The sequence below is a fragment of the Sciurus carolinensis genome, chromosome 12, assembly GCF_902686445.1.
Source record: "Sciurus carolinensis chromosome 12, mSciCar1.2, whole genome shotgun sequence".
NCBI lineage: Eukaryota > Metazoa > Chordata > Mammalia > Rodentia > Sciuridae > Sciurus > Sciurus carolinensis.
In genome coordinates, this window is record NC_062224.1 from 44,103,814 (window position 1) to 44,118,143 (window position 14,330).

The 14,330-nt window shown below is 37.1% G+C and overlaps 1 protein-coding gene across 1 annotated transcript in view; it reads right to left on the minus strand.

Annotated features, from left to right (window-relative positions):
- LOC124962025 (coiled-coil domain-containing protein 7-like) overlaps positions 1-14,330 on the minus strand; it is a 114,271-nt gene that overhangs the window by 91,479 nt on the left and 8,462 nt on the right. The window contains exon 4 of the mRNA XM_047521111.1: positions 12,493-12,576. Within this exon, the coding sequence (XP_047377067.1) occupies positions 12,493-12,576 (84 nt within the window). The remainder of the gene's footprint in view (positions 1-12,492; positions 12,577-14,330) is intronic.

Genomic DNA, 14,330 nt, shown 5'->3' on the forward strand with positions numbered 1-14,330 from the left:
ATTCTTGATAATCGCCATTCTAATTGGGGTAAGATGGAATCTTAGGGTGGTTTTGATTTGCATTTCTCTTATTACTAGAGATGTTGAACATTTTTCCATATGTTTGTTGATTGCTTGTAGATCTTCTTCTGTGAAGTGTCTATTCATTTCCTTAGCCCATTTGTCAATTGGGTTATTTGCATTCTTGGTGTAGAGTTTTTTGAGTTCTTTATAGATTCTGGAGATTAGTGCTCTATCTGAAGTATGATTGGCAAAGATTTTCTCCCACTCTGTAGGCTCTTTCTTCGCATTGCTGATAGTTTCCTTTGCTGAGAGAAAGCTTTTTAGTTTGAATCTATCCCAGTTATTAATTCTTCCTTTTATTTCTTGTGCTATGGGAGTCCTGTTGAGGAAGTCTGGTCCTAAGCCGACATGTTGAAGCTCTGGACCTACTTTTTCTTCTATAAGATGCAAGGTCTCTGGTCTGATTCCGAGATCCTTGATCCATTTTGAGTTTAGTTTCATGCATGGTGAGAGATATGGGTTTAGTTTCATTCTGTTGCATATGGATTTCCAATTCTCCCAGCACCATTTGTTGAAGAGGCTATCTTTTCTCCATTGCATATTTTTGGACCCTTTGTCTAGTATGAGAAAATTGTATTTATTTGGGTTTGTGTCCGTGTCCTCTATTCTGTACCATTGATCCACCTTTCTATTTTGGTAGCAATACCATGCCGTTTTTGTTACTATTGCTTTGTAGTAGAGTTGAAGATCTGGTATTGCAATACCCCCTGCTTCACTCTTTCTGCCAAGGATTGCTTTAGCTATTCTGGGTTTTTTATTCTTCCAGATGAATTTCATAATTGCCTGCTCTATTTCTGTAAGGTACATCATTGGGATTTTAATTGGAATTGCATTGAATCTGTATAGCACTTTTGGTAGTATGGCCATTTTGACAATATTAATTCTTCCTATCTAAGAACATGGGAGATCTTTCCATCTTCTAAGGTTTTCTTTAATTTCTTTCTTTAGTGTTGTGTAGTTCTCATTGTAGAGGTCTTTCACCTCTTTTGTGAGATTGATTCCCAAGTATTTTACTTTTTTCGATGCTATTGTGAATGGGGTAGTTTTCCTAATTTCTCTTTCTGAAGATTCATCGCTTATGTATAAAAATGCCTCAGATTTATGTGCATTGATCTTATATCCCGCTACTTTACTGAATTCACTTATGAGATCTAAAAGTTTTCTGGTGGAATTTCCTGGTTCCTCTAAGTATACAATTATATCATCAGCAAAGAGGGATAGTTTGAGTTCTTCTTTTCCTATTCATATCCCTTTAATTTCTTTGGTCTGTCTAATTGCTCTGGCTAGAGTTTCAAGGACGATATTGAATAGAAGTGGTGAAAGAGGGCATCCCTGCCTTGTTCCAGTTTTTAGGGGGAATGCTTTCAGTTTTTCACCATTTAGAATGATATTAGCCATGGACTTAGCATAGATGGCCTTTACAATGTTAAAGAATGTTCCCACTATCCCAATTTCTTCTAGGGTTTTGAGCATGAAGGGGTGCTGTATTTTATCAAATGCTTTTTCTGCATCTATCAAATAATCATGTGATTCTTGACTTTAAGTCTATTGATATGGTGAATTACATTTATTGATTTCCTGATGTTGAACCAACCTTGCAACCGTGGGATGAAACTCACTTGATCATGGTGCACTATCTTTTTAATATGTTTTTGTATGCGATTTGCTAAAATTTTGTTGAGAATTTTTGCGTCGATGTTCATTAAGGATATTGGTCTGAAATTTTCTTTCCTCAATGTGTCTCTGTCTGGTTTAGGTATCAGGGTGATATTGGCTTCATAGAATGAGTTTGGGAGGGTTCCCTCCTCTTCTATTTCATGGAATACTTTGAGAAGTATTGGAATGAGCTCTTCTTTAAAGGTTTTGTAGAACTCGGCTGAGAACCCATCTGGTCCTGGACTTTTCTTTGTTGGTAGGCTTTTGATGACTTCTTCTATTTCATTACTTGAAATTGGTCTATTTAAATTGTGTATGTCCTCCTTGTTCAGTTTAGGGAATTCATATGTCTCTAGAAACCTGTTGATGTCTTTGAGTTTTTCTATTTTGTTGGAGTATAGATTTTCAAAATAGCTTCTAATTATGTTTTGTATTTCAGTCGTGTCTGTTGTGATATTTCCTTGTTCATTCCGAATTTTAGTGATTTGGGTTTTCTCTCGTCTTCTCTTTGTTAGTGTGGCTAAAGGTTTATCAATTTTGTTTATTTTTTCAAAGAACCAACTATTTATTTTGTCAATTTTTTGTATTGTTTCTTTTGTTTCAATTTCGTTGATTTCAGCTCTGAGTTTAACTATTTCCTGTCTTCTACTACTTTTGGTGTTGGTCTGTTCTTCTTTTTCTAGGGCTTTGAGCTGTAGTGTTAGGTTGTTTATTTGTTGAGTTTTACTTCTTTTATTAAATGCGCTCCATGAAATAAATCTTCCTCTAAGTACTGCTTTCATAGTGTCCCAGAGATTTTGATATGATGTTTCTTTGTTCTCATTTACCTCTAAGAATTTTTTAATTTCCTTCCTAATATCTTCTGTTATCCATTCATCATATAATAGCATATTGTTTAATCTCCAGGAGTTGGAGTATTTTCTGTTTTTTACTCTTTCATTTATTTCTAACTTCAATCCATTATGATCTGATAGAATACAAGGTAGGGTCTCTATCTTCTTGTATTTGCTGACATTAGCTTTGTGGCATAATATATGGTCTATTTTAGAGAAGGATCCATGTGCTGCTGAGAAGAAAGTGTATTCGCTCTTTATTCTATAAATGTCTGTTAAGTCTAAATTATTGATTGTGTTATTGATATCTATGGTTTCTTTGTTCAATTTTTGTTTGGAAGATCTGTCCAGTGGTGAGAGAGGCATGTTAAAATCACCTAGTATTATTGTGTTATGGTCTATTTTGTTTCTAAAATTGAGAAGGATTTGTTTAACATACATGGATGAGCCACTGTTTGGGGCATAGAATGTTTATGATTGTTATATCTTGCTGATTTATGTTTCCCTTAAGCAGTATGAAATGTCCTTCTTTATCCCTTCTGACTAACATTGGCTTGAAGTCCACATTATCTGAAATGAGGATGGATACTCCAGCTTTTTTGCTGAGTCCATGTGCATGGTATGTTTTTCCCCATCCTTTCACCTTTAGTCTTTGGGTATCTCTTTCTAAGAGATGAGTCTCTTGCCGGCAACATATTGTTGGATCTTTCTTTTTTATCCAATCTGCCAGTCTATGTCTTTTGATTGATGAATTCAGGCCATTAACATTCAGGGTTATTATTGAGATATGATTTGTATTCCCGGTCACTTGGTTCATATTTAAATATTTATTTATTTATTTATTTTTTGACACATCTTGGTTCCTCCTTTATTTGACAGTTCCTTTAGGATAATTCCTCCCTTTGCTGATTTGCTTCTTTGTTTTTTATCTCTTCCTCATGAAATATTTTGCTGAGAATGTTCTGTAATGCTGGCTTTCTTTTTGTAAATTCTTTTAGCTTTTGTTTATCATGGAATGATTTTATTTCATCGTCAAATTTGAAGGTAAGTTTTGCTGGGTATAAGATTCTTGGTTGGCATCCATTGTCTTTCAGAGCTTGAAAAATGTTGTTCCAGGCCCTTCTAGCTTTTAGGGTCTAGATTGAAAAATCTGCTGATATCCGTATTGGTTTCCCCCTGAATGTAATTTGGTTCTTTTCTCTCACAGCCTTTAAAATTCTGTCTTTATTTTGTATGTTAGGTTTTTTCATTATAATGTGCCTTGGTGTGGGTCTGTTGTAATTTTGTGTATTTGGAGTCCTATAAGCCTCTTGGACTTAATTTTCCATTTCATTCTTCAGATTTGGGAAATTTTCTGATATTATTTCATTGAATAGATTGTTCATTCCTTTGGTTTGTCTCTCTAAGCCTTCCTCAATCCCAATAATTCTCAAGTTTGGCCTTTTCATGATATCCCATAGTTCCTGCAGATTCTGTTCATGATTTCTTACCATCTTCTCTGTTTGTTCAACTTTGTTTTCAAGGTTAAATATTTTGTCTTCAATATCTGAAGTTCTGTGTTCCAGGTGTTCTATCCTATTGGTTATGCTTTGTATGGAGTTCTTAATTTGGTTTATTGTTTCCTTCATTTCAAGGATTTCTGTTTGGTTTTTTTTCAATATCTCTACCTCTTTATTGAAATGATCTTTTGCTTCCTGAATTTGCTCTGTTAACTGTCGATTGGTGCGATCATTCAATGCCTGCATCTGCTCTTTCATCTCATCGTTTGCTTCCCTAATCATTTTAATTATGTACATTCTGAACTCCCTTTCTGTCATTTCTTCTGCCGTGCTGTCGTTGGATTTTATTGATGTAACATCTAGATTTGTTTGGGGCATTTTCTTCCCTTGTTTTCTCATATTGTTCAGGAATCAGTGGGTCATTAAGATATTGCAGATTTCCTCTATCGACTTATAATGTCCCTGAAGATTGCTAGTATATCCCCTCTTATCCTTCAGTAGCCTGAAGTCTTGGAGGAAGTTGATAATGCAGAGCTCCACAAAGAAGCTGCCTCTCTAGGGGTGGTGACCCTCAGGTGGCGTATATTCCCTGCTAGTGGGCAAAGGTGCCTCAACTTGTTGACCCATGGTCATCCAAAGGGGAACTAGGCTGCAGGCTGAGGCAAGGCCTGTTTGTGCCTGTGTCTCTGCTTTTACCGTCCCTGTGGGAAAACCTCACCCGGCAGAAAAGACTCACTCGGTGGGGACATCTTGCTGGTCAGTTGCCCTCCTAGAGGTTCCCCTCAATCTACAACTACCGCCTGGGCTGGGCTGTCTTCCTCTGCAATGTTCCCAGGGGCCCGGACCTACCTCCTGGGCCTGGGAGCCTCACCCTTCACAGGCGAGTCTCCTTAGGCTGCCTCTCCCAGAGAATCTGCCCGCAGTCCTGGAAACTTCGCTCTGCCCCTAGGTGTGTCTCTGTGCGGCTGTTCCAGCAAGAAGCCACCTAGCTCCTGGGACCCTGCTCTGCACCTAATCGCCTGGCTATGTGGCCCCTCCTCTGAGCCGCCACCTGGAGCCCCGTACAATAGCTCCGATACCCAGAGACCCGCCACACACCTCCTCCTCCGGACAGCGGCCCGGTTTCTGATGCAGTCACTAGGAGTCCAAGCAACTCACTTCGCATCTCCTCCTCCCACCAACCGCCCGTAGCCCTAGGCAGTCACTCCAAGTCCAAGTGACCCGCCCTGTTCCTCCTCCTTCTCCTCGGGGTAGCCCCCCGGGTGTTCAGGAGTGGTGGCTCCGAGACCAAGTGACCCACTGCGCTCCTCCTTTAGGCAGGCCACCAGTGTTCAGGAGCAGTCGCTTTTAGTCCAATCAACTCACCACTCGCCTCCTCCTCTGGCAACCACCTTTGGTATGATGCAGTCACTCCTAGACCAAGCGACCCGCCGCACTTCTCCTCTTCCTCCGGGCAACCCCCCGGTGTTCAGAAGCGGTCGTTCTGAGTTCAAACAGCTCACCACGCAGCTCCTCCTCTGGCAACCGCCTGTAGCTCTGATGCAGTCACTCCTAGACCAAGCGACCCACCGAGCTCCTCCTCCAGGCAGGCCACTGGTGTTCTGGAGCGGTCGTTCTAAGTTCAAACAGCTCGCCACGCAGCTCCTCCTTTGGCAACCGCCTGTGGCTCTGATGCAGTCACTCCTAGACCAAGCGACCCGCCGCACTTCTCCTCTTCCTCCAGGCAACCCCCCGGTGTTCAGAAGTGGTCGTTCTGAGTCCAAACAGCTCGCCACGCAGCTCCTCCTCAGGCAGCCGCCCGGAGCCCCAGTGGTTGCTCTGAGTCCAAGCGCTGTGCTGAGCCGCCTCCTCTACGATGATCCCAGTTGTCTGTGTTTACCGCTCCAGCGGGGGGGAGGGGCGTCTCACCGAGCAACTCTACTTCACAAAGTTCCCTGCATTCCAGGGCTACCGCCCCATCCAGGACGCCTCCCCAACGGGAGAGACTCAGCCGGCGGCTTTGAGTTGGTCCCAAGTCTCTCACTATCTCCTCTTTTGAATCTTGCGTCCTGGAGCAATGTGAAATGCAGCCGACCTCTAGTCCGCCATCTTGAAAAACCCTTCTTCTTTCTTTATATGGAAATAAGTATGCCCATACATCATATTCCTTTTCTAGAAAGAATTTTTTAAACATTTTTGCAAGGAAGGTATATTGGCAAAAAATTCCCTCAATTTGTCGAAGGATTTATTTCTTCCTCATTTTTGAAGGACAATTTATAGGCTACAGAATTCTACATTAGGGGTTATTGTCTCTCAACACTTTAAATATTTGACATCACTCTTCTTGCTTGCATGTTTTCTTGAATATCTATAAAAGAAAGGTATTTTTCCTCTGGTTTCTTTCATAATTTTTACTTTTATTTTCTGTAGTTTGGAAAATGATTGCCTATGTGCAGTGTTTGGAGCATTTATCCTTCTTAGTGTTCTCTGAGCTTCTTGGATTTGTGTATCTGACATTAACTTATGGAAATTTTCAGCCATTATTGTTTCAAATATTTTTATCTACTTTCTTCTCTTTCTTCTTCCAGTATTTACACCATGTGTATGTTACATCATCTGCAGTTGTCCTACAGTTCTTAAATACTCTGCCTCTGGTTTCTTTTTCTTTCTTTTTTTTTTTTTTTCAGTCACTTTCTGCTTTAATTTTCTGCTTGGGGGATTTCTATTGAGATATCCTTAAGTTCACACATTATTTCCTTAGCATGTCCAGTCTACAGATAAGTCCATCAAACGCATTCTTCATTTCTTTTACAGTGGTTATTTTTTAAAATTATTTCTAGCATTTCTTTTTGGTTATTTCTTAAAATTTCCATATCTTTGTTTACATTGCCCATCTGTTCTTATATGCTCTGTACTCTTTCATTAGAACACTTAGCATATTAATCATAGTTGTTTTAGATTCTAGATTAATTCCAATAACCTAATATATGTAAGTCCATTTCTGATGTTTGGTCTCTACAAACTTTGATTTTTGCCTTTTAGCAAGCCTCATAATTTCTTCTTGATAGATAGAGATGGGGTATTGAGTAAAAGAACTGGCATAAACAGGACTTTACTTAGGTAAGGTATGGGGGTAAGCAACTATTGTCTTATAATTAGGTCTAAGACTTTGGGTGAGCCTGGGAAGTGACCTTCAATTCCCCATATCCCCTTAGGTGGACAGATGGCTACTGGATCAGTTAAGTTCTGAAATCCCAGCAAGTTATGTTCTAGTTAAATACCTTCCAATGAAAGCATACTTTATTAAAAATAGAATACACCTGAATATTTCAAAGTGGTTTCTTTCCCTCTCTTCTGTCAGAAGCTCAAAAGGAATTATCTGTTATTCAGGTGAGACTCTGGTAGAGTTCCCAGAGATAAAATTCCTAAAAGTGTGGGCATCCCTTGATAATGGGTACCTCTAATGTTTCCACACTGAAAATCATCAATTACATTTCAGGTTTGGGCAGGGTTTTGCTATTAGTTTCTGCTCTTGTAAGTTGTAATTCTCTGTATTTGTCTACTAATGCTCTCCAATTTGAGGGTAGCTCCCATTTTAGGATAGGTAGCACAGGTTTACCTCATTTCTTTTGTAGATTTTACAAGAATTATTGATTTTTACATTTTTTTTAGTTTTTACTCATTGTTGTACCTCTTGAATGGTTGTGTAAATCTCCTGTTTTGTTTTGTTTTGTTTTGTTTTTAAGCTGGCTCATTTTAAAGTTCACTTTGATTACATAGTACCCACCACAAGTGGTTGCATTCTAGTTTGGTTTGCTCTGGTCTATTGTGGCCTGGTGCAGAGACTCAGTCAAAATATAATGATTTCCATAATTATTTTTTTGTACTGGGGATTGAACCCAGAGGCACTTAACCACTGGGCCACACCTCCAGTTCTTTTTTAATTTAGAGACAGGGTTTTGCTAAGTTGCTTAGGGTCTTACTGAGTTGCTGAAGCTGGCTTTGAACTTGCCATCCTCCTGCCTCAGCCTCCTGAGTTGCTGGGATTACAGGTGTGCTCCATTGCACCTGGCCCATAATTTTAACAATACATAACACCATGGCAATCCTACAAATTCCTATAAAAAATATGACTAAAGAACAATGATATAGGTACAAATAACATATATTACCATATTGTCTACAATAACTAAGATAATCTATTAAAATGTCTATAAATTTTTAAATTGATAAATGTCATTGAAAACCATGATATAGGAGGGATCAAGATGAGATGATGGAGTTGCGGGTTGCAGATCCTACTTTTTCTGCTGCTTGGTATCAAAACAGAGAGAATAGCTAATCAGCAAGGTTGGTGACAAAGAGTACACACTGAAAGACCATAGTAGACTACCAGCGACTCAGAGTCTGAAATTCTGGTCACTAAAACAGAAAGAATTCATCAATCCCAAACCTGTACCTGAAATGTTAGGTCAAATCTGGAGGAAAGTGTAAAAAATAAAGAAGCAAAGGCAAAGCTGACAAGTTTGCCTCAGAAACACTAGCAGAAATGAAATGCACACCAATTAAGCTGGGGCAGAAGTTGCAAAGTGAGCTGATGCATGAGAAGTGTTCTTTTCTCAATTTGTTGGTGAATTGTGGCAGGCAGTCATTTTATAAAGAAAATACCTAAACTGGCAGCTCTAAAATGATTAAATTTCCATAGTGTTATCCCACCTAGCAATACCAGCAAATATTTTCATGGGGGATGCCTTTAAACCAGGCATATAATTAACTTATGTAGTGGGATCACTATGAGTCAAAAGTTCCTCAGCCCCACCACCATCAAGGGAATGGAGGAAAACACTCAAAGAGGACAGTCAACCTGTCCAGGTGTGGTACATTTACCAACATGCCACAGCTCAACAGAGTTTAATCTACCCCCACGTTGGGAAACTGTATCAACGGGATTCACTAAGGAGCTCAAAGGCCCTGGCACTGTGCTTCCCACCAAACAGACAAAGTTTCAGTATAAGCCAAGGAGAAATCAGGCTGCTGGGCCACAGATAATACAGGCCCTTTCCCTCATATCCTCCAGAGAGCTCCCCAGAGTCCAGGCACACCATGGAACCACTGGAGTCATTTAGATTTGTACTAAAGGTAGGCAGGATGAAGTTTGTGTGAAGAAGCATTAGACCCTAAGTTCTTTGCAGTTTGTGAAGTAGAACTCTGTGTTAAATTGAGGGTGGGGGGTTAAATATACAATTCCCCAAACCAGCACAGAGATAATTGGTATGGTACTCTCTCCAAGCCCAGAGATACTCAGGTCATGCAGCCACTAGGCAAACAAATGAGAATCAGGATTGAAGAAAACACAAGAAATAAATCAAAATGACAAGATAATAAATACCTCTCTATAATGATGCAGAATAAAAATGGTCTTGACTCCCCAGTTAAAAGACATACACAGGAAGATTGGATTTAAAACCATGACCCAAGTGTCTGTAGACTGGCACATTGCTCAGGCAAAGACATCACAGAATTAATGTGAAAGTATGAAAAATTATATTCCATGCAAATAAAGACTGAAAGCAAGCCAGAATAACTACTCTCATATTTAACAAAGCATACTTCAAGACAAAATTAACTGGAAAAGTGTAGGGTTATTTCACACTGGTAAGAATGATCCAACAAGAATATATAACAGTAGTATTTATGTCCTGATATTGGTGTACCTACTTACATAAAAATAAATACTAAAATATTAGCTCAGATGAATGCTAATACAATACTAGCTGACTTAATGTACTTCATCAGTATCTAGGTCATTCAGACATAAAATCATCAAAGACACTGCAGACCTAAAAATCAGTATAAGTCAAAGAGGCCCAACAGATATCTACAGAATATTTCATTTAACAACAGCTGGATATACTTTGTTCTCAGCTGCTCATAGAACGTTCTCCAAAATAGACCATATTTTAGGCCATACACCAAGTCTTATCAAATACAAAAAGGTAATTTCCTTGCAACTTATGACATAATAATGGAATGAAACTAGAAATCGACAGTGAAATTGGAGAATATCATGCTATGTGAAATAAGGCAAGGCCAAAAAACCAAAGGCTGAATGTTTTCCCTGATAAGTGGAGAATGATATAATGGGGGCGGGGGGCTGAGGAGAGAGAAGAATGGGGGAACTTTAGATTATGTAGAAGGAAATGAGAGGGAGGAGGGTATGAAAAATGGTGGAATGAGAGACATCATTACCCTATGTACATGTATGATTACATGAATGGTATGAATCTACATCGTGTACAACCATAGAAACGAAATGATGCACCCCATTTGTGTACAATGAATCAAAATGCAGTCTGTAAAAAATTAAAAGATAAATCTAAAAATAATTTTAAAAAAACTATTTCAGGGAAGGATCAGCTGGGTCAGTGCCACACGGATTAGAGTGCTAGTCATTATGAAGAGAATGATGGGCAGAGTTCCAGCATGAGAAGAAATGAGCTTATTTTGAAAAACAAAAAACATGAAACTCTAAACATTATAGTAGGTAAATACAAGCAAACTATGCTGTTTTTCTTACACAAGAAGTTTTGCCGAGAATTTTTGTTTCGTTTTCTAAAATTCCTATTCATATAATAAATATTGATGTTTATTTTGAAAAAAAAAAAGAAACACTATAGATACTACATCAATACGTGGAGATTGAAAACTATACTTTTGAATAATGAATGGACCATAGAAGAAATCAGGGGAGAAATTTTTAAATTCTTAGAATTGAACAATAGAAATAAAACATGCCAGAATCTCAAGGATACTATGACAGTAATTCTAAAAGGAAAGTATATATCTATGAGTGCCTACACAAAAAGATCCCAAAAAACAACCTAATGATACATTTCAAAGTCCTAGAAAACAAGAACCAACCATTATAAAGCCAGTAGAAGAAGGGAAATAATTAAGAACAGAGCTGAAAATAACGAAATTGAGAATTTAAAAAATACAAAGGATCAATGTAGTAGAAATTTGGTTCTTTGAAAAGATAAACAAGATTGATAAGCCCTTAACCAAACTAACCAAAGGAAAGACAGAGAAGAGCTAAATTAACAAACTAGAGATGAAAAGAATATACACTACAGACATCACTAAAATCCAGAGAATCACCAGGGGCTATTTTTAAACTTATGTTCTAATAAAGTGGACAATCTAGAAGAAATGGATACATTTCTAGACATACATGACCTACCACAATTAAACCAAAAGGATAGAGTAAACAGAACAATCAAGAAATGAGACTCAAGCCTTAATAAAAAGCCTTACAACAAAGAAAAATGCAGGGCCAGATGGATTCTTAACTGAATTCTATCACACCCTTAAAGAATAACTAATGCCAATGATCCTCAAATTATTTCATAAAGTAGAGGGGGGTTGGTGAAAATAGAGGGGGCTGGTGGACATTGCCAAACTCATTCTTATGAAATTTGTACCACCCTGATAAGCACATGGCAATGACAGAAAACCATAGACCAATATCCCTGATGAACATAGATGCAAAAATCCTTTAACAAAATGTTAACAAATCAAATTCAACAACTCATTAAAAAGATTATGTAACATGACCAAGTTGTTTTCATTCCAGGAATGCAGGGAGGTTCAACATCTGCAAATCAATAAATGTCGTACACTACATAAATAGAACCAACGACAAAAAACAAATGATCATCTCAATAGATGCAGAAAAGGGCATTGACAAAATTCAGTACCTATTCATGATAAAAACTCTGAAGAATTAGGAATAAAAGGAATTTACCTAAGCATTATACAGGGTATATATATAGGGCAAACCCAAAACCAAAATCATACTGACTGAGGAGAAACGCAAATCCTTTCCCCTTAAACCAGGAACAAGACAAGGATGTCTACTTTCACCATTCCTTTTCAATACAGTACTTAAATTTTTAGCCAGAATAATTAGGCAAGAGAATGAAATAAAAGGGACGCAAGCAGGAAAAAAAAGTCAAATGATCAGTATTTCACTGTTGGCAGATGATACGATCTCAGAAAATTAAAAAAAAAAAACTCCACCAGAAGATTTCTAGAGTTGATAAATTCAGCAAAGTAACAGGAACAAAATAATATATAAAAATGAATAGCTCTTCTATATACTAATAATGAATCTACTCAACCAAGAAAACAGTTTTATACCATATTTTACAAACTGAAATAAAATATATTACATTTGAAAACACAAATGATACTCTCAGTTTTGAACTTAGAAGAAAAATTCAGATATCTAATTGCCTATGTGAAGAATAAAGGAAAATAAAAACGTTTTCCAATGCCTTTTATAACTCATATTGAATCTATGCTAATACTGTGAGCTGGATATCACATTCAAGTTTCACCTACCAACGCAAGTTTTAATATTTCACACTTGGTAGTTTACACAGAGTACACAGAGTACATACATTACGTTCTTCTTTAACTGCTTCTTCTAGCTGAACTGCAAATTGTGAACAATTTACCAAGAACGAATTCATATCATCCCCAACCTTTCAGAAAAAAAATAACAAAACAGAAAGTTACTTTTATTTTTCAGAATACATTTGCATATTGTACTATTTCTTAGTATACTTAACTATATTTTGAAAATATTTTAATTTTAGTGTAATTTATATTCCTTCAAACATGCAGGGCAAGAAAACATGCTTCCCAAAAAGAAATTTTCCCAAAAAGAAAATGTGGAACAAAGTGCATTTTGAGGAGTGGTTCAATGATGACATACTGAGTATATCTCTCCTCTCATTCTTCTCTATGTATCTGCAGAAAATCAAACAATCCAGCCTTACTCTCCTGAAATTTTAGGTGGTCTAAAAAAGGTAACCACTGTGTATTTAACTTATAAATATCTCTTTCTGTTAGAAATTCAATGTGAGGCTGGGGCTGTAGCTCAGTGGAAGAGTGCTCACCTAGGATGGACAAAGTCCTGAGTTTAATCACCCACATCACACAAAATAAAGAAATGAATGTGAATCAAACTTTTGACTGTAAGTATACTTGGCAAAAACTGTAGTCTTCCATTCTTACCTATTAAGCAATAGAAAACTTTGAGGAAAAAAATATTTATAGATTAACACATCACAATGATTAATCTCTTCTAGTAAAACAGTGACTTATAAATAAGAGAACTGACCCATGATAAGCAAGTCTTAAATGTGAATATATAGTTAGGATTCTCATAGAATGGTTCTCCATGAATAGTTTATTCCTTGAACATTACATTTTAAACATACTCAAAGGGAAAAAACTGAAATAACCTTCCAAGAGAATGGGAAATGAACAGACTAGAGTTACTAATTGCAAATATAAAGCAAGACCACCAGCATACTTGAAGATTTTTCTTACACCCATATTTCAGTTGTCACATACAGAGAAGATGAAGCTCTACCTCACTGTTTGCATTTTAACCAAATAACATCAAGAAAAGAGACAAGACAGGGCAAGAGGGTTGAAAATATGTGAAAAGAAGTGTTAATAACAATGAACAGTGCAATTTAACCTGAGTAAGAGGACAAAAGGAAGATCTGTGGCACTAAAATGGCAATAGAACCAACAGATTACAGGTAGGTCCCAGTGAAATCAAAGAATTTCTGGACTCAATATTAAATGTACTAAGTAGGAAAGATAGGAGATGGTGGTTATAGATTAGGATGATTGAAATTCACATTATGAAACACTTACTGGTAGTGACAAGGATTAGAAAATATCACTTCTTAGTAGTTAAAAGATGTGATCACTGGAGGAAAGAAATTCAATGAAATGAAAGGCTAATTATTTGGAAAGTTCTTCTACATGGACACTGAAATAATCAAGAATTATGACAATAGTAGATGTTATGAGATAAGTAGATTATATAATAATTCAGAATATTGATTCTTCCTTTCTTCCTTACTAATAGAACTTCAACTTTGTTGGGCATAGCAATATATATAACTAATAATAATAATAATGCTAATATATTTTCAGCCTCATTTATCAATAATGATAATCATGTGTCCCAATCAATCCAAAGAAATAAAAAGAAATTGTTGTCAAAAAGATCTAGTAGTGCTAGAAAGTAGTCAAAACTGCCACATAACATTAGAATGTAAAAAGGCACAAAAGCTCTTCACTCCAGTGTTGATATCATGAAAAGAAAAAAGTATATAACCTTCCTGTTTTCCTTGAGGATATTAAAAAGGCAAGAACAAAAGACCCGAAGAATTGAATTTCACAGAAAAAGTCCTTCACAGATGAACAAAGAACC